The following is a 22,419-nucleotide window of genomic DNA, read 5'->3' as shown; positions in this document are numbered from 1 at the left end:
GCTTTGGATCTTCAGAGGGATTGTCGAGACGGCAGAGTCGGTCATCAGTGTGTGGAAAAGGCCCATTCTCAAGTCTCGGGGCCGGAGCCATAGCACAGCAGGGAGGGCATTTGCCTTGCACGCAGCTGACCGGGGTTCGATTCCCAGCATCCTATATGGTCCCCTGAGCACCGCCAGAGGTAATTCCTGAGTGCAGAGCCAGGAGTCAGCCCTGAGCTTCGCCGGGTGTGACCCAAAAAGCCAAAAAAAAAAAAAACCATCAAAAAAACAAGTCCACTCTCAAGTCTGTCCTCTGGCCAGAGAACTAGTTCAGGGTTAAGGCACTTAACCTTGTATGCAGCCGACACCCCGTAGGGTCCCTCAGATTCCTGCCAGGATTAATCCCTGAGCACAGAGTCAGGAGTCAGCCCTGAGCATTGCCGGATGAGCCCCCAAACCAAAATAAATCCCTATTCCCCTTGGCAGATCACCAAAGGCTGACGGACAGCTGGTGTCGGGCACGCACAGGTGGGCAAGGGGGCTCAGGCTGCTCTCGGGGGTCTTGGGAAAACCCACGCGTGGGGAGCACCTGACTGTGTCCCACCCCCAGGTCGCTGAGAAGGCCCCAGGAGCAGGGGTCAGTGGGTTTGTCCAAGTCTGTCCCGTGCGTCCACCCATTCTCAGCACCCCTCAGTGAAAGTGGGTGCAGCCAGCAGCCGTCCAGCACCGTGCCTATTGTTCTTTCTGCCACGGGCAGCAGCCACAGTGTCCGCCAGAGCCCATGCTGAGAGCCAGACGTGGCCATGGGGTGCGGGAGGCAGGACACAGGCAGGGTTTTGTGCTTTTCCATTTTGGGCCACACTGAGCGGTGCTCAGAGCTGACTCCTGGCTCTGTGCTCAGGGATCACTCCTGGTGGCTCGGGGGACCCTGTGGGGTGCTGCATGCAAGCCAGCACCCTCCCCACGGTGCTGTCATCCAGCCCGAACCAGGCCAGAAGCCCCCGCGGTGCCGAGGAGGCTGCGACCCTGGGAATCGCGTGTGAGCACCTATATAAGTGGAACAACTTGGTCAGCACAGGGCAAGCACAGGCAGCGAGTCGGGGTCTGCATGGCTTCCTGCGTGGGCCCAGAGGGCTCCTGGGGCCTCCGACAGGGCCGAGGGCAGAGGCAAGGGGTCCAGCCCGGCCTGGCCTGTGACCTCCGCCCTCTGTCCTCTCGCCTCCCTCCTCCCCCTCTAGCCTCCCTTTCCATGCACTGTGCTGTGGCAGCAGCTGTCGCACGGGCTGGCCCAGGTCCCCGCCCCCTGAGGTTCCCCGGAACCCACCAGGAGTGACCCCTAAGTGCGGTCGGCAGTGAGCCAAGACCACCTCTAGGGGAGGCCCCCAACAAAACAAAACTAAGCCAGAGCACCAGAAATATTTGCCCCCAAAGCAGGCTGCATCCCCATTTCACAGATGGGAACGGCCTGGGCTTGGGGCAGTGAGGCTGTTGCGTTTCCAGGCGGGTCGGAGGCCAGGCAGAGTGCGCCCGCCTCTGTCAGGGCCGCGCCAACACCTCTGAAGGCCGCACCTGCCCCGTGCCCTTGGCCAAGGAAGCTGCCTTGGCCTGCAGGTCCAGAGAGCACTGGCACGGCCAGAGCACAGGGCAGCGGGGAGGGCGCTTGCCGCGCATTCGGCCCCTCTCCGGGACCCCGCGCCCCGCAGAGCCGGAATCCACCCTGGCAGTTCTGCTCTGGCTTTGGTCATCGGGCTGGGTGGGCCGCACCGAGGGCCTGGGGAAGCTGGCCGTGGCCCTCACGCCGCCTCTCCCGCCCACAGCACCTCCAGAACCCTGCCAACTTCCACAATGCCGCCACGGAGCTGCTGGACTGGTGCGGAGACCCCCGAGCCTTCCAGCGACCCTTCGAGCAGAGCCTGATGGGCTGTTTGACGGTGAGTCTGCGCCTCCCGGGCCTGGCAGGGGGCTCCCCCGCACGTGATGTTAGGAGGGCCCCGTCGAGAAGCAAAGCTGAGGGCCACTGGCAGCATCTCCGCCCAGACCCACCTGTCACCGCTCAACTGGGCTGACCGTGTGTGGTTCGTTTCTGTTTGGGGGCCACACCTGGTGATGCTCAGGGCTCACTCCTGGCAGTGCTCAGGGGACCATATGGGATGCTGGGGATTGAACCCAAGTTAGCCGTGTATAAAGCAAGTGCCCTACCCACTGCACTATCTCTCCAGCCCCTGCTCTAGCCCAGGAAGTTGAGGCAGGACATGGCAGAGTCCAAGTCTCTCTGGCTGGACGTGCGGGTCTTGGGAGGGCTGAGCTGCCCAGGGTCCTTGGGGAGCCGCAGGGCAGATGGCGGGCCGGACCCATAACCCCCAGGAGGTGGCCGAGCGTCTGAAGCCGAGGCACAGTGGACACGGAGGCCCCAGGCTAGTCGGGCTTTCCAAGCCTGGACCTTGCAGGCTGCTGACCCCAGGAGGAGCGCCCACCCACATCCAGTGGGTCTGAGGGCGCGGTGGGAGCGGCTTGCGGGGAGCCCGGCTGGGGGCGCCGAGACCCATGAGGGCAGCAGGAGGCCGTCTCACACCCGCCTCACTGTTCTGTGTTTGCTTGGCTTGGGTCACACCCAGTGGTGCTCAGGAGTTACTCCTGGCAGTGCTCGGGGGGGCCATGTGGGATGCCGGGGATAGAACCCGCGTCTGCCGAGTGCAAGGCAGATGTCCCGCCTGCTGTCCTGCCGCTCTGGCCTCCCTCGCTCCACAGGACCCCCGAGCCTTCCCCACAGGCCAGACCCCCCAGTCCCCGAGGGCCTGTGCTGTGCCCCCACCCCACACCCCTGCCGGCTGCTCTAATCCTCTTGGCGAGGATCCTGGTTCAGCCTGAGCCCGAGGCTGGGGACAAGCGTGAGCGGCCCCCAGTGCCCCCCGGTGCCCCCGAGCAGCCGCCACAGCCCTGACTAAAGGCGCTGGCGGCCGGGGGATGGCCCGTCACCGCCCAGCCCCGGCCACCCTCACACACTCTGTCCCTGCTGTGGACAGGGCGTTGGGACTCTGCCCCTCCCCCCATCCCACCCACTACTGCGCGGACCAGGGGCCAGTGAGGACCCCATGGGCGGCGGGCGTGGGAGTGGCCTCAGGAACCCCAGTGGGCCGGGGCTGGGGCTGGCAGAGGGACAGGTCCCGCGGGCAGCAGAGGCCTGGAGCCTACTGGCTTAAGGCCAGCAGGAAGGCGGAGGGGGCGTAGGCGAGGGCGCAGGTGAGGGTGGCGGGGGCAGCAGGGGGCAGCTTGGACAGGCCATGGGCCGAGCAAGGAGAGTCTGCTCTGGGAGCCACAGAGGCCTGGAAAGGCCTGAGCGGATGAGGGGTGGGTTGTGACTGTGAGGAGGGGGCGGGGGCTATGAAAGGGAGCCCCAGGGTGGACAGGAGGGAGGGATCATGGCGAGCTTCCTGGGGGAGGAAGCCCAAAGAGGCTCTCACGGTATGGGGGCTGGGGGCCTTCTGAGCCCTCAGCGTCCTGAGTCAGGGCTACAGGCTGGGCAGCGGCTTAGCTGGCCTCCATCCCCTCTCAGCTAGAGCAAGACCTGCTGGCCACAGCACAGAGCCAGACACAGCCCCAGCATGCACACACCCGTCCCCGGACAGCCGCAGAAGGCCAACTCTCCCCTCTCCCTCCCTCCCTCCTTCTCTCTCTCTCTCTCTCTCTCTCTCTCTCTCCCCCTTCCCCCCCTCCCTCCCCCTCCCCCCCCTCCTCTCTCTTTCTCTCCCTCGAGGCCACTGAGGCCAGGAGAGCCCCTGGGCCTGGGCCTGCTCTGCATGTGATTCCAGCGGCTGAGGAAGGGAGAGAGCTGCAGCATAGACATTGTTAATCCCAGCATGGCCTGCACTGCGTGGGCAGCTAAGTGGACATTGAGGGCTCTGACTGGAGGCTGTAACTATGGAGACAGACCTGGGTTCTAGGGGTTATGTCGCCTCATTCCCGGGGCCCCAGAGGGTCAGTGGCTTACTTGTCTTGGGGTGGGCAGGATAAGAGCCAGGGAATCCCTAGGACCCGCAGCCACAGACGCCCCTTCCCAGCACCCAGAAGGGGCTTCCCGAGCTGCCTGTGGCAACCCTTCCCTCCTCTGCTCTGTCAGACCCTCCCACAGCTCCCCGGGGGCACCCGAGGGTCCCAGGGCCCAGCACCACTCTGCCACACGGTGCTGAGTGCCCTTCAGTAGGCCTGAGAGGAGGCGGCCAGAACCCGTGGACACTGGGCTCTGCTCTCAGAGCCGCCCCCCCTGCAGGCTCTCCCAGTCTCCACTAGCCGCCTCTTGCTCAATTTCCCTAGTTAGGCTTTGCTTTTTCAAAACCAGGGCAACAGGATTAGCCAGTATTGGCCAAAGCTGGGACCTTTGTCTCCTTGCCCTCACCCAGGGCCTGAGGGCGCCCCTGGGAGGTGAGAGTCACAGCCTGTAACCCTTCGTGGGCTGATGGAGAGGCCTTGGCTAGAAAGTGCCTGCCTGGCTGACTCTGGACAGTTTCTGTCCTGGGTTCCCTCACCTGTAAAGCCAGGACAGTTCCCCCTGACGAGGAGCTCCTGGAAACTGAGGTGCTTCCCTATTTAGGGAGCATTTCCCCCAGCCCGCCACCCTGAGAGCCTGTCTTCTCCCAGACTGCTCCTACTGTCCACATCTCCTTCACAGAGCACCCGTATTTCTCCCACGCAGCATTCATTTCCCCTCACAGCGCCCACGTTTCCCCCCTACAGCGTCCACATTTCCCATACGCACATCCACGTTTCCCCCACACACATCCACGTTCCCCACACAGCGTCCACATTTCCCAAATTTCCCGCACACAACATCCACCTTTCCCTCACAGCACCCATGTTCCCGCCACACAGCGTCCCCATTTCCCTCACAGCATCCACCTTTCCCCCACACAGCGTCCATGTTTCCCCCCTACACGGCATCCACCTTTCCCTCACACGGCATTGTGAATGAACTATCCCCTGGGACAAGAAGGCTCTTGGATGGGCTGGAACAATAACACAGCGGGTAGGGTGTTTGCCTTGCAGGCGACTGACCCGGGTTTGATTCCCAGCATTTGAGCACCACCAGGAGTAATTCCTGAGTGCAGACCAGGAGTAACCCCTGTGCATCGCCAGGTGTGACCCAAAAAAAAAAAAGACAGAGAGAGAAAGCTCTTGGAGGCAGGGAGGCCCGCCCTGGGGAGCTCGGACGCAGGCCCCAGTGTAGCCATAAGGCCCACAGCACAGGGGCCACTGGGCCCTGTGTGCAGTGGGCGAGAACAGAGCGCTTAGTGCAGAGCAACTGTTGGCAGCAGAGACGGAGCCAGCGTTCAACCCTGAAGAGGCCCCTTCCTGCCAGAGCCGGCTGAGGTGGGGTCCCACTCCCAGAGCCCGTGGACTCTCTCTCCGGGCGTCAGGTGTCCTTGTGCAGGCCCCTCGACACGGAGCAGGGAGCGGGGAGCTGAGGCGCGAGTCTGCCCCCCCCTGAAAGCTGCTGAGCGAGCCCGCAGCTGGGAACGCGCCTTCTGCAGTCAGCCATGGCCTCCCCAGCTGCTTCCCGAGACGGCCCCATCTTCCAAGGCCCTTCCTTCTTAATCAGGAAACCTAATTTGGCTGCGGCTAATGAGGAAGGCGGCGGGCGCGCGGGCGCAGCTCTGGCAGTGGCGGGACCCGGGTGGAGGCTGGGCCGCGGCAGGGCCCGGAGCACCCCATCACACGAGCGCCCACTTTGGCCCGTCTGAGGGCCGCGGGAAGAGAATGGACGCCAGGTTCAGTGGGCGCACACGGTGTGGGCGCTCTAAGGCCCGAGCCCTGGTGGCCGGACGCTGCTGGGCACAGGACTGAATGCTGAGCACCCCGCGCTCGTCCACGGGGCAGGGCGCTGTTGTCCCCACGGCTGTCCTCCTGCACCCCGGCCTTGGGCTGAGCCGGGCGGGAGCCAGGCTGGGTGTGGCCCCCAAACCAGAAACAAACAAAGGTGACGGTGGGTGGAGCAACAGCACAGCAGGTCAGCGTCTGCCTTGCCCTAGCACCCCCGGGTATGGCCCAGAAGAAACCAACCAAAAGAGACAATGAGGAGCTTTGTGAGGGGCCGGGTGGTGGGGAATTCCCGGGGGCTGGGACTGGGGAGGAGTGGAGAGCCCCCCGGCCATCCGGAGCCCCCCAGTCAGCCTCTGCAGCTGTGTCCTGTCTGAGCTCCTGCGAGCAATGGGGCCAGAAGGGCTCCTGGGGCCCGAGGGGCTGCCTTGGTGACGCCGGCCTCTCCCCCCGGCAGGTGGTCAGCCGAGTGGCAGCTCAGCAAGGTTTCGACCTGGACCTCGGCTACAGGCTGCTGGCTGTGTGCGCCGCCAACCGAGACAAGTTCACGCCCAAGTCTGCCGGTAGGTGCCTGCGGGGCTGCGGCCAGGCGGGGGGCAGCGGGACCCTGACAGGAACCTCGTCGCTTCCACCCTTGGCATGCCTGGTTTGGGCAGGCGCTTTCCCCACCTGAGCCCTTGTCTCGTGTCCACCTCACGTGTCCTCTCTGTGGGGGCAACACAGGGCCCACAGCCCACCACAGTGGGCACTGAGAGGCTGACACGATGGTCAGTTCGGCACGTGAGTCACCTGGGCCTGACCACCCCCTGGACAGATGAGGAAACTGTGGTTCAAGACTTGAGGGGACACTCCCAGGTCACACAGCCGGGCCTGCCAGAGCAGGGTGTGAGGCCAGCCCGCTCTTCCAGAGCTTTAACCCTGGTACTTCTTTTTTCCAGTCGAAAACTATTTAAAATAGCCAGAGCGATAGTACAGCAGGGTGGGCACCTGCCTTGCCTGCGGCCAGCTTGGGTTCCGTCCCCGGCACCCGTGTGAGGCCCTGAGCACCACTGGTGTGGCCCCAAACCCAAAACCCATGTTTAAAATAAAGCACAAATTTCAATTAAAAATGAGTCAGGTGCGGGGTGTGCTAGGGCTGAGTGCGAGCCTCGTCTGGGTGATACCCCAGGTTCCCTCCCCAGCAGGGCGAAGCGAAGACCAGGCCACTCAGGCCGGGTGCGTGTGGGGTGCCATTTCCCCGTCTCTGTCAGCAGCTCCTGCTGTTCCCACGCTTCAGCCGCTGACGCCGTGTGAACGCTGACCACTCAGAGCTCTGGGCCTCAGTCTACCCCTTGGGAAGGCAGAAAGAATGAGAATTTCCTTGGCGTGGGCCAGCAGCATTCTGGACAACGCTGCCCTTACTCTGTGTCAAGTCAGAACAATCCAACAAAAAAGAAAAAATTGCAGTGTCTGTGTAGTGCTTGCACGTTTTATTGAGTCAGAATAATTCTGGAGGAAAGAAAGAATCAGGGGCCAGGGCACGTGCTCTGCATGTGGAAGCCCCAGGGTTGGTCCCTGGCACCGCATGGCCACCTGAGCACTGTGCTGGGAGCACCGCCAGGTGTGGCCTCAGCACAGACATACGTACTTTGCTCCTATTTTGGGGATAATAGTGAAACAGACACGTTCTGTGAGTCCATCCAGCAGTTAATTTGCGTGGATCCAGAATTAGCCCCAGTCACTGCATTTCAGTGACTTCACACCGAGCTCCCATAGATCTGCTCAGGTGTCGTGACCGTGGATTTGTGCGTCTGCTCGTGGGCCAGGGGTCTCTTCTATAAGGCAGGCTGAGGTCTCAGAGGCCCACGAGGCGCTGCCTGGGTCAGAGTCTTGCGCTGGTATTGAACCGCTTGCCAGAAAATGGTTCTACTCCTCAGGAATAGGCAGTTTTAATAATAACTCAAGCCAGTACCGTTTCGACAAAGTGAAAGTTGCTGTTTGTCCAAGAAATGCTGCGTCCTCCTGAGTCGCTGATCTCCAAGGCCCTGCGAGATCTGCATCCTCGGAGGCTTCTCGGGAAATTCTCTAGAACTGGGATCAAAGACTTGATCCTGGAAGGGCTGGGTAGGAGTGGGGTTGTGACCCACAGCAGCACCAGATGCCAGCGTGGTCGGGCCCAGCCGTACATCATTGATGAAAGCGGGCGCTGAGGCCGCAGCCTCCCACCTCTGGGGCGGGAGAGACACAGAGCAGCCCCAGAGTGCTCGCTCCTGCGTGGTGCTCAGCCGGGAGGGGCGGGCGGGATGGCCTGAGGCCACCGGGCTGAGGAAGGCCCCCCTGGATGGGGAAGCATCTGCCTGAGTGGGGCGCGGGGCGCGTGGGTAGGGGGAAGTGGCTGCCTGAGGACGGAGCCGGGCTTGTTCTCTTGTCAAGTCGCCCGGCGCGGGGCCAGAGCACCGGCACAGCAGGGAGGGCATTTGCCTTGCACACACTGGCCCGGGTTTGGTCCCCAACACCCAAGGTTTTTGAGCCTTGCCGGGTGTGACTCAAGAAGAGAGAAGCAGGTTATGCAGGGAAGCAGCAAAACTCATTCCTGGGCCAGGGGTGGAGAAACCAAGGTGAGGGGCCAGAGAGATGGTCCAGTGCGCAGGATGTTTGCCCGGCACGTGGCTGACCAAGGCTCAACCCCCGGCATCCCACAGAACACCCCGAGCCCCACCAGTGAGCCCTGAACACCACCAGGTGTGGCCCAAACGCCAACCTCAAAAAGGAAAATGAATCTGAAGGAATCCAGTGATGTGTAAGAGGCATAAACAAGGCCAGGGCTCATGGTCAGCGGAGACGGGACTGGCCGCCACTGGACTCTGCAGCCCCAAACCGAAACCCATTTAAAATAAAGCACAAATCTCAACGAAGAATGCGCCCGGGCACAGGGTGTGTCGGGGTGGAGCCTGGCCTCTCCGCCCTGCAGGTGCCTTCCCAGCTGAGACACGGGCGCGCAGAGGCCACACGGCCAGTGAGTCCAGCAGCGCCTTGACCCATGACCCCAACTCAAGGCCTCTGGCTCTGCCGCTGGGCTGCCTGCGTCCAAGTGGACGAGGCTGGCCTCCCAGGACCCTGCCTGTCCCCACTGTCCCTTCTGCTCTGCTCTTTGATCTTGGGGCTGACTCCTGGCTCCGGGTCAGGGATCACTCCTGACCTTGCTCGGGGACCAGATGGGCGCCAGGGAATGACCCAGGTCAGCCGTGTGCGAGGCCAGCACCCTGCCCACTGTGCTGTGGCTTCACCGTCACCTGGGTCTGCCTCCTCCTGCCAGGCCTGGCCCCTTGGTCTGTTCAGCTCAGGTCATGCCCGGGTGCCCCATTCTGCAGATCCAGACCCCAGGGTCCCACAGCCTGGGGCTTTGCTGTCACCTGTTCGAACCCTGGGACTCAGAGTCAAGCCGGCCTTGGCAGTGACAGCCATGGCTGACTAAGGCCCTTTAGGGCTCCCGCCCCTGAGAAGTTTGGAAGGGCCCCAGTCTGATGGGGGAGGCTGCGGCTGCTGGTATCGGCGGAGGGACGGGCCTGCCCGGGCAGGCTGGGGCCTGAGAGGTGGGGAGCAGAGCTCAGAGGCGAGCCCCTGCTGTCGGCCCGGTCGGCCATGAGAGGCGGGACCTCTGCCATCCCCTCACTGTGGAGGGCCCAGTCAGGTTGCCCCCATGTCCATCTGTCTGTCCGCAGTCCCCCCCACCCTGAGGCCGCAGCCCCATGTGCTGGGGTGACCCTCTCGGCCGGTAGGGAGCCAGCCACCTCGGGCGTGCACACACAGTGGCTGGGCCAGGTGCCTGCAGTTCTAGAATTTTTTTTTTCTTTTTGGGTCATACCCGGCGATGCACAGGGGTTACTCCTGCCTCTGCACTCAGGAATTACCCCTGGCAATGCTCAGGGGGCCATATGGGATGCTGGGAATCGAACCCAGGTTGGCCATGTGCGAGGCAAACGCCCTACCCGCTGTGCTGTTGCTCCAGCCCCAGTTCTAGAATCTTCTCCGTGCTCCCTCCCTGGCGTCCTGGGACTCGTCTGGGCCCCCACTCTGGGGCGCTTCTCCGCTCCCCTCAGCACTCTGATTCTGTCCCTGTCTGCCCTCCCTCGCGCACCTCCGGGTTTCTCCCTGGGAGGAGGGGAGGAGGGTGTGTGGGACGTGGGGGCTGTGCCTGTGGGGCCCTGTCTGCATGCGGGCATGTGTGTGGGGCGTCTGTCTGCGTGTCTGTGGGCTGCTGAGAAGCGCCTGCCTTTGTGTGTCTGTAGGGGTCTTGCGTGTTAGGAGCTGTAGCTGTGCGGGGTCCTGCGTGTTGGAGGCGGTGTGCGGTGTGGGGGCTGTGCGGGGAGGGCTCTCCGGGGCTGTCTGTGAGGGCTGCAGACTGCGTGTGGCGCGGGTGCTGTCTGCCCGCCTCCCCTGCTCGTCTCTGTCGGGAGGCCAAGCTGGGCCAGACGCGGGTGCGGGGCTGAGATCATGCAGCCGAGTGGGCTGGGCCGGGCCCTGCACTCTGCCATTGGTGGGCTGTGGCATCGGAACTCGGCCGGGGGCGTGCGCGCATGTGTGTGTGTGTGTGTGTGTGTGCGCGCGTGTGCGCGCGCGAGTGCGCATACGTGCATGCGTGCATGTGTGTGTGCGCGTGTGTGAGGGAGAGAGGGAGGTAGTGAGAGCAGAGCGGAGCAGGCATTGCAGCAAACCGCCAAGTCAGGCGTCTCGCGGCCCCAGGTGCCCAGCCCCCAGCTCTTTGTTCTGAGGCAGCTTCAGTCTGGGTGCAGGAGGGCGGGAGCGCGGCCACTCGGGGAGCTGCTGGCAGGAGGGCCTCGGGGCCATCCCCCCTCCCCTTCCCTGCACAGAAGGTCGCCTGCCTCTGCCTCCCCACGGCCCCCCAGCCCGCGCGGCCCCGCCCCGCCCCCACGCTGCCAGCAGCCCTCCGCATTTGGCAGACAGCACTGAGGTGCCAGCCGCCTGGGCACCGAGCAGCCCGTCTGCCGGCCGTGGGGGTGCCTCAGTGGCAGCCCCTGCTTAAAATCTCCACAGACCCCCGTGTTGGGGAAGAAACCGGGAAAAGAACCCAGGAGTTGGGGGACTGGGACCCAGGGAGGGGCTCCGGCCCTGAGTCACGGGGAGGCGGGGCCAGGGAGGGCTCCGGGCCTTGTGGGGAGAAGCGTGGACAGAGGTGCCGGCCACCAGGCGGGTGTGGAGAGGACACGGGGCTGGGGCGGCCCTGATGGCCAGGAAGGAATGAGTGGAGGCCGGCCGGGGCGGGGCAGGGGGGGGACAGGCGGCCATGTCGTGGGGGGACAGCCGGAACAAGTCAAGCCTGGGGGGGTGCGGCCTGGGTGTGCCTTGCTGCAGACCGCCCGCAGGGCCCGCCGGGAGAGCGTGTGCCCACCAGGTGAAGGCCTGCTCCCCTCAGACCTCCCTTGTAAACACCCCCGGGACCAGCAGTTGCTCAGCAGGTGTGGCTGTGGCAGGACGGGCTGGGCTGGGGCTGAGGGGTCAGGGCGGGGGGCGAGTAGCCCCCGGGCTGTGGCCTCGGGCCTGCAGGAGCTTGGAGAGGCCAGTCCTGGCTTTGGGGTCTCTAGTCCGCAGCCTAGAGCTCAGGGGGCCTCGCCTGCTGTCTGAGCCTGGGAGGAGACAGGCAGGGGCCATGGTCCTTCCTGCCACGCCCCCCACCCCCCACCCCGGCCCCTCAAGCACGGCAGGTCCTGAACCGTCCATCTGTCTGGAGGCGATTTTTCCGGCCCCCACCTGGCTGAGTGTGGGCCCCTGGACCCCTGCGGTGGCGGTGACATTTCCGGGCTGCTTTGAAGATCCTGGGCTGCTCGCACTCCCCCAGCCCCCACTCTGGCCCTCTCTGAGCAGGCGCCCTCCTTCCCCCGCGTCCCCAGGGAGGACAAGTGGCCTCATTCAGGGGCTCCTTTCCAGAGCTCGCGCCAGGACAAAGCGCCGCGCAGCTCTGCGTGAAAAATGGCTCGCGCTGCTCAGCGGGCGGGCGGGATTGGAGGGTGCAGCGCGCAGGGGCTGAGCCTGCACGGAGGCGGGCCTCGCCCTTGAGATGCCAGGCCAAGACACCAGCTCCCTTCAAGGGCAGACACCCCCCACACACGCTGCACACACACGGCCCCGCCCCCGTCCCTGCCGCACTCAGGGACGCACTTCCTGCCTTCGGGGAGGGGGCCTGGGGATAGCCCTGGGTCAGCTCTGCTTTCAGCACACAGCAGGCACACACACACACACACACACACACACACACATGCACAAGGTCACACAACCCCCATTCAGAGGCTCACCCTGAATTGGATCTGCTCTCCCTTGGGGATGCCCTGGAGTCTATCAGGAGAACATTCTAGAGGAGACAGCAGGCTCAAAGGACTGGCAGCCCAGCCCACGTCACTGCCAGGACCCTCCAAGTGGTCATCTGGGACACCCGGGAGCTGCCCCTCGGAGTGACCGCCAGCAGGTGACACTTGAAAGAGCAAGGAGAGGGCTTGGGGATCCCACGGTCCTAGGCAGGACTGCTGGGCGTCTGTGAGGTTCCCGGGGTGCCCACGTGAACAGAGAGGAGTGGGGTACGGCAGAAAGCCTCTAGGCCCGGGAGACGGGCACTGGGGGCACTTGCCTTGCAGTGGCCAACCCGGTTTGATCCCTGGCACAGAAAGGGCCCCCTGCGCCCACCCAGAATGGTCCCTCAGCACTGCTGGGTGTGGCCCCGAGGAAAAAGCGGAGAGTGGTGAGTGCCTGCCAGCCCCTCCAGCCGCCCCCAGGCCCCGCACCAATGCAGCTGGTGCCGGGCAGCGTGGCCTTGGCTGGAAGAGGGGCACAGTGACCTCTGCCAAGTGCACAAACAAAACACACATTTTTTTCTGGGACAGGGAACGAAGCAGAGGGAAGGCACCGGGTGGGAACACAGCCGTGACAGCTCCATCTGGAGGGGTCGGCTGGGCCCGTGCTGCTGAGCCGGGGTGGTGGGGAGCCTGGGCTGCTCTTCCCCGCGTGCCCCCCGCGGGATCAGCTCATCGCCCGTGTCCCCGCAGAGCTGGGGTGAGTGGGGGGGGGCGCTGCTTTCCACATCTGGTCCCAGCAGGAAAGGGGCAGGAGCGTGGGGCCAGGGCCCTAAAGGGGGGGCCACTCTGGGATGCGCCCCTGCCCATCAGAGGCCCCTGCCACATACTCGGGGAGCAGGATTTGGGTTGGGGGGGTTGGGAAGAGAGGTCTAGGCGGGCGGGGTGGGCGAGGAAGGCGAGGGACTAAATCCGAAGCTGTGCTGGGGTTTGGGTTCCCGGGGGACGGACCCGGCGAGGGGGGTTCCAGGGCAAGTCATTTACTCAGGAGGGTACTGGGGCAGGGGGAGCCCAGGGAGGAAGTTGGTGTCGCGTGTGTGGGAAGCACGGACAGCAGGGTGGACCCCACCCCTCAGACAGGGGCCAGGAGGCCTTTCTCTGGCATCTGGGACCCAGGCTGGCCTGCTGGGGGCAGCCTGTCCCTGTGCCTGACTGGCTGGGGGCGAGGTTTGGAGGATGGGGGACATGGAGACCCAGTGGGGGCAGCCTCGGCCACGGCCAGTTTCACGCAGCCTTGTCAGCCCACTGCCATTGTTCTGTGCAGCACATTGTAGCGTTGGTAACGGTGTCGTTTGGACTTAAAATGGCATATTAAAGGGAAACGACCCCTCGTCCTCTCCTGGCCCCTGGACCCAGTCGGGGACTGTCTGGGTGTGGCTCTGCGGGCCCCTCACCCCTGGGCTGGAATCACCAGCTCCTGCCCGCCCAGAAGGAACGTGGCACTTACCCCACGGGATTGGCACTGGAGACCCCCACCTGTTTGAACTACACTTAGAGGACTCCAGAGCTACTCCCGACTCAGTGCTCAGAGGTCACTCCTGGCAGGGTTCAGGGGTCAAACCTGGGTCAGTGCCTCACCCCTGCTGTGACTCCAGCCCAAGACCACTGCTGCTTTTTGCGGTTTTGTTTTCTTGCCGTACCTGGCAGTGCTCAGGGATCACGTGGCTCACAGGACTGTATATGGTGCTGGGGATCGAGGCCAGGTCAGCTGTATGCAAGGCCAGTACCCTCCCGGGTGCACTGTCTCTCGGCCCCAAGACTCTTGAAAGAACATCCCAGGTGGGGAATGGGAGCTGGGGGCCACATCCCCACATCTGCACGTGAGAGTATAGGCCATGTCGGGGGGGCCTGCCCAGGGCACCGGCCCTGGGGCCGTCCCCACCTCTGTCTCCCCCGGCTCCCAGTGGCCCCACAGGCAGCGCCCTGACAACACATCTCTTCGTGGCCTGGGAGCAGGCACGTGCCTCGGGACAGGCAGGCCAGCTGGGGAATCCAGGCTCGGTAGCCGGCCTCGCAGAGGAGCCAGCCCTGAGCGCCCGCGGGTGTTGCCTCCCCACCCACTTCCCCAGAATGCCTGGGAATTTTTTTTTTTCTTTTTGGGTCACACCTGGCGATGCACACGGGTTTCTCCTGGCTCTGCACTCAGGAATTACTCCTGGCGGTGCTCAGGGGACCATATGGGATGCTGGGAATCGAACCTGGGTCAGCCGCATGCAAGGCAAACACCCTCCCCACTGTGCTATCGCTCCAGCTCCAGGCCTGGGAATTTTAAGGGCAGGAATGGTTCCTAGTGGCGTCTCCTGCCAAACCCAGGCATCTCTCCGGCAACACACACAGGCTCCAAGGTTTGGAAGTTTGGGGTGAAGCCATGCAGCCGCCCGTGGGGGACAGATGGTGGTCTCTGTCCAGCAGACACAGCCCTCCTGTGACCTTCTTCCCGCCGTGAAGGGGAAACGGGCTGTTGACGGGGCAGCCAGGTCAGATCACCCTCAGAGCTGGCCATGCCTTCGGGGTTTCCAGGGCTGCTCACCTGCCCGGAAACCCTGCCACCCCCCCAGAGGAAGTGGCCACCTCCTCCCACCATGCCGAGGATGGCACGGCTGCCTGAGATGTTCATAAAGCCGTTGGCAGCAACTGATCCTGCAGAGCGAAGACCCCGGGAAGAGGGTCCAGACGGCCAGAGCTCCGGCTTTAGGAAGCGCTTCGGCCCCTCCGCCCAGAGCAGGGACCCAGAGACCCACGGAGTGGAGCAGGGCGTGGCAGTGGGCAGGTGGGCGGGAACTCCGTGAGCCAGCGGGCAGGCCAGGGCCTTGCCAGTGCCTGCGGGGTAGACGGCGCGGGCACCCGCTCTCGCCTCTCCAGATTCATCGGGCCAGGGCAGAGTGTTCTGTTTACTTGGTGGCATAAGATCAAACCAGGGCCTCCCCCACACACAGAGCAGGACGCCTGACTCGGGAGGAGTCTCCTGGCCCCTCAGCGGTGACGCCTCTGGACCCTGGGCCACCATTTGCCTTGGCAGCCTTCATGGGACACCCCGGCCCACAGCTCCCCTGCCACGGTCCCAAACTGATGTCCACAGGCCCCATTTTACAGATGAGGTGCCAGGAGGAATTTGGCCAAACTATTTAGTTTAAAAAAAAAAAAAGACAGCAAGCAACATCTGAGTGTTGGGTGAGGAGATAGGACAGCTGACCGCTTTAGTCCCGGCACTCTGGGCATCCCCCAAGCTCGCCAGCGGTGACACCCAGTTGCAGAGCCAGGAGTTGGATGAGCACCATCAGTGTGGCCAAAATCCTGTATCCTACATACATGTACGTGAGAAACCTGTACGTATAGGAGGGATGAGGTGTGGGGAGTGCGACCATATCTGGGAGGTGTGTGGGCGCCTCGCAAGGCGGGCAGAGGACCCCCGTAGTCCTGGGCTCTGGGCCACTGTCCCCAGCTGTCTCCAAGACTGCGGGTGCTGTGGGGATCCGGGTGCCCCCAGGTCAGGAATGTGGTGTAAAGCCCCAGGTTCCCTCCCCGTCACCCCGGGGACCTCCCCCCAGCCGCCACCCCAACCCAGATAATGAGCACATGGAATTTCTTCTTCTCAAGTGCATCCCCTGGAGTCGGAGGCCTCTGCCCCGGGCTCCCAGCCCCCCTCCAGGGAGCACATCTGCGCCAGGACCCGCTTCCTGAACTCTCGCCCCCTGCTGGCAGGCGGTTCTTGTGCTGGGCAGGGCCCCCGGCGCCCCTGGAGGTCACACACTCTGGTGGTGCCATGCTCGCACACGTGACACCAGGATCTCGTGCTGGCGTGGGCCAAAGGGTGCTGAGCCCTCGCGAGCCCGACCTGCCGAGGATCACTATTGCCCAGAGGAAACCCTCCGGCCAGCCCCACCATGAGAGGCAGAATACAGAAGAGGAGGGTTGGGAGAAGTTGGATCCCGCCCGCAGTCCTGCTCGTGCCGCTCTCTCTCCCCGCGGGGTGCTCCGAGGAAGTCCCCTCTGGCATGCGGGCGCAGAGATCGACTGTCCTGCTCACTGAGGCTGCAGTGACCAAGCCACAGGCCCCGCCCTGCACGTCTTCCCGCTCGCCATGAGCGAGTCTCAGGCGGGGGCCAGAGCTGGTGTTTAGAAACGAGTGGGGGCTGCGTTGGGGCAGCTTGCGTCCTGCGAGCTCCGTCACTTCCACGCTGGGTCTGCCACCTCTGATCAGAACATGGGGACAGAGTCCTCAGGCCTTAAAGATTCTGCCTCACTGGCCTTGCACCGCAGGCTGTGCTGCCTTGCCCCCCTCTCCCTTCCCTGAGCTTGGGGTCCAGTGACTCTGGACCCATGTCCCCTGCTGGAGCAGCCACGCTTCTGTTTCCATGGCAACCCTCTGGTGTCTTACGGGACCATGTGGATGGCGTCACCCTGGCAAGGTGGCGCCCGGGCAACCGTTGTTGATGTTTTGCAGTAGGATCTCTGCGGGGGGTAATTCCCCCCTCTGGGGAGCATGTTGGCGGGCAGATGGCCCATGCCCTTCCTGGCCCACCCCAGGGCTCACTGGCCTTCCCAGCCGCCCCATTATCTTCCTCCTGAGCTTTCCTGCTTGTCCAGGCTGCCCGCAGGCTGACTCCTGCAGGGAATTCCAGAGGGCCCAGCCTCACCTGCGGGGGCTGAAGAGCTGCTATTGTCTCCGGCAGGAAACAGGAATTCCTGGGGGAGCCTGGCCGGCTGCCTGTCAACCGGGCACATAATTACAGTGACAGCAGAAACCATGCAAAGGAGAAACTCAGTTCGCCCCTTTAATAAGTACTCACTGGCTCTCTCCCATGAGTGGACTGGAGGATTGTCACTTGGTGCCTCAGCCAGGTGGGGGAGGGCTGCAGGGAGAGGGGGCGGACAGGGTGCTCCTGCATTCCACTGGGCAGAGCCACGAGGATCCCACTGACCCGGGCCTAGAGAGATCAGGGAGGGGCCTGCCCTGCATGCTGCCGACCCGGGGCCCCTGGCACTGCATAGCGGCCCCCGAGCCCCAGGAGTGATTACTGAGCAACACTGGGTGTGGCCAGAAGCAAAGGCGGGAGATTCCTGTCTCTTACTCAGGTGGGGAGACGGAGGCCAAGACGTGAAGTGTGTGTCCGGGGCCCTGCAGCTGGTGGCCTCCACGGCCCTCTCAGTGTGCCGGGGCTAGGGCTCTGCCAGCTGTCACCCAAGCCAGCTCTGCCCGGCCCGCCTTCATCTCCTTCCTCCCCTCCCGGGCTGCTTCCAGCCATACAGGCACACAGTAGCACAGTGGTGATGGACAGGGGATGGACAGGCAGGCTGCAGCCCAGCCCAGGGACCTGCCACCCCCTGTCCTAGAGTGCCGCCAGCCCTGACCTGCCCCAAGGACTCTACTCAGACCCTTTCTGGGGGCTGCTCATGGTAGAAGGCTGCTGTGTGTCCCAGGTGGTCAGGATCCCGTCCCCCCGGTACCTGTGAGGCCAGGGGGCAGGGGCAGCAAGTGTCTGTGCAGGTGGGAGGGGAGAGGCCTCTGCCCAGGCACGATGGCTAGAAACGGCAATCAGTGCTCGATAATCAGTGCTTAGAAATCAGCGCTCGGGAACTGGTGCTCTGGAATCAGTGCTCAGGGTTCAGTACTGGGGAATCGGTGGCCCCCAGGCTCCCAGAGACCCATGAGCCAGGCCTGCAGACCCACCGCCTGGTCTGGCCTCCGTGTCCAGCTCTTCTGCCCGCCCTCCCCAATGGAGCAGGAACCAAGGAGAAGAGAGCCTGGGCACGCTGCCCTCCGTGCCGCCACGTCTGGGTCTGGGCCTGGTGTGAAAAGGCCCGTGTGTGCCCTGAGGTGCCCTGACACAAAGGCCTCCCCACTAGAGGCAGCTGGGCTGAGCCTGAGCTCCTGAGCCTCCAGGAGCACTAAGACACAGGGCCCTGTCTGGGAACCTCCCTGCACTCTCTGGAGTGATGATTATTGATTTTTTTCTTTTGTTTTGGGGGTCACACCTGGCGGTGTTCAGGCATTTCTCCTGGCTCTGCACTTCATCGCTCCTGGCGGGACTCAGGGGACACTGTGGGGTGCCAGGGATCAAGCCGGTCGCCTGCATGTGAGGCAAGTACCCTCCCCGCTGCCCTGCCCTTCGCCTCGAGCAGCAGGGCCAAGCGTGGGTGGGGTGCAGCCAGCGTGGAGCCTGTTCTGAGCACTGGTAAGGGGTCTGACTACTTGGAGCAGGACAGTTTCGAGCTTCTGTGGTCAGCTGGTCAGTGATGTCCGACTGTTCACGGCTGAGTGCCCAATTGCTGGTTCTGGAAATGGTGCTCAGCACCGTTTCAGCAGGGAGAAGTTTTAACTTTGTATTCCTTTTATTCCAAAACATAAGGAGTTTGGGGTGAGAGAGAGAGTACAGCAGGGAGGGCGTTTGCCTTGCATATGGCTGACCTGGGCTCCATCCCCGGCATCCCAGGGTCCCCTGGTCCCTGCCAGGAGTGACTCCTGAGAGCAGAGCCAACAGTAAGCTCCAAGCACCATTGGGTGTGGCCTAAAAACCAAAACCAAACAAAAGCAATATATAAGGAGCTTTCTGTTTTGTTTTTTTTTTCCTAACCACAAAGAAGCCTCCTTGCAGAATGATTAAGACACACAGAAAATGATAAAGAAAAGAAAGAAGAGCTGAAACCCCACTGCCACTGGGATGCTGACTTGGTGAATAATCATCCATTTATTGAACATCTATTTTGTGCCGGGCATAGAGCTGCCCAGAACTGCTAAGATGGAACTGCTCCAGCCCCGCCCTCCCCTGGCCAGCTCCTGCCAACAAAGCTTACAGTTCCCAGGGCTCCCAGAGGCCACACAGCCAGCTGCTGCTTGGAACTGGTTTGTTCTGTGTGGGGGCTCCCGTGGGGCAGGCTGCAGTCACTGGCCTGAGCTGCTTGACCTGCTGTCTGTCTTCACGGGCTGTCTGGGGCAGACACTTGAGCTGCTGGGTGCCCGCCTTTGCCCAAGAATCACACTTCTTTGGTTTGTTGGTTTCGTTGGGTTGGTGTGGGAGTCACATCAGGAAGTGCCCGAGGCTGACTCCCGGCTCTGTGCTCAGGGATCACTGCTGGTGGGCTCAGGGTGCCACCGTGCCGGGTCAGACCTGGGTCTTCAGCATCTTCAGCCCGGAAGAGACCTGGTCTTTATACCAGGTGTCTGACTGGACGGGGCGGGAGGTGCCCTGCACACCAGCTCCTGGTTTCATCCGCGGCCTCCCTCTCCCGGCCGGCCCGCGGCCACTCTGGATTTTCCCCAGAAATTCCTGGTGGCCTGTCTGTGCACGTCTTGGGACCCCTGCAAGCAGCTGCTGCGGGTCGGGAGGGAGCGGGCAGGGGGCAGTCCTGACCTGGTCGCAGCGGGAGGTGGGTGGTTTTGCACACTGATGGGAGGCCCGGGGGTCACCTGCAGGGGTCACAGTGCAGAGGTGCTGGGGCGCCTCTCAGCACACCCCATGGCCGAAGGGGCCTCGAGATCCTCCGTGCCAGCGGGTCTGTCTGTCTGTCCGTTCTCATCCCCATGCCCTGGCCAGAAGCCTCTTGTTTAGTGTAGTCTCTGAGCCACACCCCGAGGTGCGCTGGGCTGGCTATGCCTCTGTGTTCAGGAGCCACTCTTGCCGGGCCGGGGGCCGGGGTGCAGGCATGGACCCAGGCCAGCGCAAAGGACAGGCCCCTTTCCTGCTCTGCTGTTCTCCAGGCCCTATGAGGGTCACACCCAGTGGTGCTCAGGGCTGACTCCTGGCTCTGCACTCGGGTCGTTCTTGGTGGGCTCAGGGGACCATATGGGGTGCCGGGGATCAAACACTGGCTAGCTGTGTGCAGGCAAGCGCCTCCCCCACTGTGCCCTCTCTGGCGCCTGCCTTAGCCCCAAGCCCGGGCGCCCCACCTATCTTGCTGGGGTGTGCGACTGTCACTGTGAGTGAGGAGAGTGGGCGGGGCGCCTGCACCAGCCCTGCTCCAGGCCCCGCCCTCTCTGGGAGGAGCCTGAGGGTGAGCAGGTTGGAGAGTGTGGCCGGCCTCCCCCACTCAGCCTCTGCTGACAGGAAGGGTAGGCCAGGGCGCCCGCCTGGTGTCCAGATGACCCCGTGACCCAGAGTTGTCTGAGCACTGCTGGGAGAGATGCTGAGCACAGAAGTAAGCCCTGAGCACGCTGAGGGGGGCCTTCGCAGAGCTAGAGGGGTGGCTGCGGAGACGCTGGGTTGAGTAGGTTCACAGTCACAGACACTTGGGCACAGGACTGGGCAGAACAGGCTCTCCCAGCTGGGGGCTCACAGGGTTGCTGGGACAGAGGTGCCGGGTCCTGCTGCCCCCTCCAGCTGGAGGCCAGCGTGCATGTGTCCTTGCAGGATTTTGTTGGCTTGGTTTTGAGTCACACCCAGCAATGCTCAGGGGTTACTCCTGGCTCCGCACTCCGGAATTGCTCCCAGCGGTGCTCGGGGGACCGTATGGGATACTGGGATCGAACCTGGGCCGGCTGCATGCAAGGCAAACGCCCTACCCCCTGCGCTATCACTCCTGCTCGGTGAGCCTCGACATCCTGCCCCTGTTCAAGCCTCATTTCCTTCTTGGCGAAGGGGATAATACGTCCTGCTGTGTTCGTGAGCCTTTGTCTGGGGACACAGGAGTGAGGTCAGACTGGAAACACACGGACAGGCAGACGGACAGGCAGGCAGGCAGGGGGCAGGCAGGGGGCAGGCAGGCAGAGAAACAGGCACGGTGTCTCTGTGCCTGAGAGACAGGCAGGCAGACAGACGGCTCCCAAGGGAGGGAGATTATCTTGGCGACTGCGGGCGCCTGTTTCCGTCCAGTAGAGCTTGCCCAGAATCCCATCATCTGTGTGTCCTGGGAGAAGCAATATAGCCCATGACGGCTCAGGCCAGGACATTCGAGCCTACACACTGTCTCCTCCTTCAAAGGCAACACCTGCAGTTGATGGCAAGAGATTTCTGTGCCCTTTGGCAAACCCTGTCGCCTTGGGAGCCAGCAGCCTCCGGGTAGCCCTGACGCCCCGTCTGAGCAGCTTCCTCCACCCACCGGGGCTGTGGACTGGGAACTTGGTCACCAAGGACAGGCAGGTGGGGAGCGAGGCGCATGGACGCCACAGCTCAGAGCCTGCATCCGGCAGCTGGCCCCTGGCGCAGACACAGAAAATACCACATACCTGCCTGCCGGACACGTAGGGTTGCTGCACGTGCAGGATGGCCAGCTTCGGGCACTTGCTCCGTGGTCCGGTCAGGCCGAGGGTCCTACGGAAGGGGCCTGGGCTCTGGGGACCTGAGAGACCCACCTGGGGTCCTTCGAACCCAGGACCACAGCTGGACCCCTGCATCCTGAGCCACAGTGAGCCCGGAGCCAGGAGAACTGAGGGAAGCAGGAGGTGACTGCTGGAGGTTGGGTGGGAGCAGGGGTCTCCTTTTACTCTTGCGGCTTGGGCTTGGGGCCTGTACTCCGGGGCACTCTGGCTTCTGATGGAACTTGGGGGACTGGGCAGTCTGAGGACAAGCCAAGAAGGCAGGTTCCAGCCCTCTGAGCCATCTCTGCCACCCAGCACGGGGCCTGGGGTCCTGGAGGGAGGGACATGCCGTCCTTGCTGTGGTCGTGGCCCCCGGGGTGTCTCTGGATCTGCGCCAGACTGTTCCTCTCACTTGGGCCAGAGGCTGATCCCCGGAAGCCAGCAGGCACAGACCCCCAGGGGCACCCGGAGGGTGTGGGTCTGACCCAGCCTCCTGTTCAACACCTGTGGCTTCAGCCCAGTGGCAGCTTCTCAGGACACCTGCAGTCTGGGGGCCCACCCTCCCGCCCCCGGTAGCCTCATCTGAGCTGCATCCTCTGCAGACGCCTATTTCCAGACAAAGTATTCTCAGTCCTTGCAGGGACTGGGAGAAGCTCGGTCCATGCCATCCCCCCCACTCCTGTCCGCCTCTGGAAATGCATTGCAGTTGGCCCAGGAGGTAACTGGAAGGGCAGATCAGATGCCCAGAGCCCTCCTCCCTGCCTGCGGGCTCCTTCGCGAGAAACCCCCTTCCAAAAAAAGGAAAATTGTTTTGTTTCGTTTTGTTTTTTTAATTTTCATCTTTGGGCCACACCTGGCAGTGCTCAGGACTTACTCCTGACTCCGCACTCAGGGATTACTGCAGTGGCGCAGGGGGAGGGGACTCGCCCCGGGTCAGCCGGTGGAAGGCAAGTGCCATTGTGCGGTCTCTCTGGCTCCCAATTTTGGGGGAGGGGTGGCATGGTACAGCATGTAAGGTCCTTGCCAGCTTCAGTCCCCAGTACTACCTGGGAC

General features: G+C 63.3%; 1 protein-coding gene across 3 annotated transcripts in view; it reads left to right on the top strand.

Annotated features, from left to right (window-relative positions):
• ZMIZ1 (zinc finger MIZ-type containing 1) overlaps window positions 1-22,419 on the top strand; it is a 133,917-nt gene that overhangs the window by 76,159 nt on the left and 35,339 nt on the right. For all 3 annotated transcript variants that reach the window (XM_055133900.1, XM_055133901.1, XM_055133899.1), the window contains exons 6-7: window positions 1,797-1,910; window positions 6,248-6,353. In XM_055133900.1, the coding sequence (XP_054989875.1) occupies window positions 1,797-1,910; window positions 6,248-6,353 (220 nt within the window). The remainder of the gene's footprint in view (window positions 1-1,796; window positions 1,911-6,247; window positions 6,354-22,419) is intronic.

Source organism: Sorex araneus, chromosome 3, assembly GCF_027595985.1.
Source record: "Sorex araneus isolate mSorAra2 chromosome 3, mSorAra2.pri, whole genome shotgun sequence".
Classification (NCBI taxonomy): domain Eukaryota; kingdom Metazoa; phylum Chordata; class Mammalia; order Eulipotyphla; family Soricidae; genus Sorex; species Sorex araneus.
This window is presented reverse-complemented; position numbering and strand designations above follow the sequence as displayed.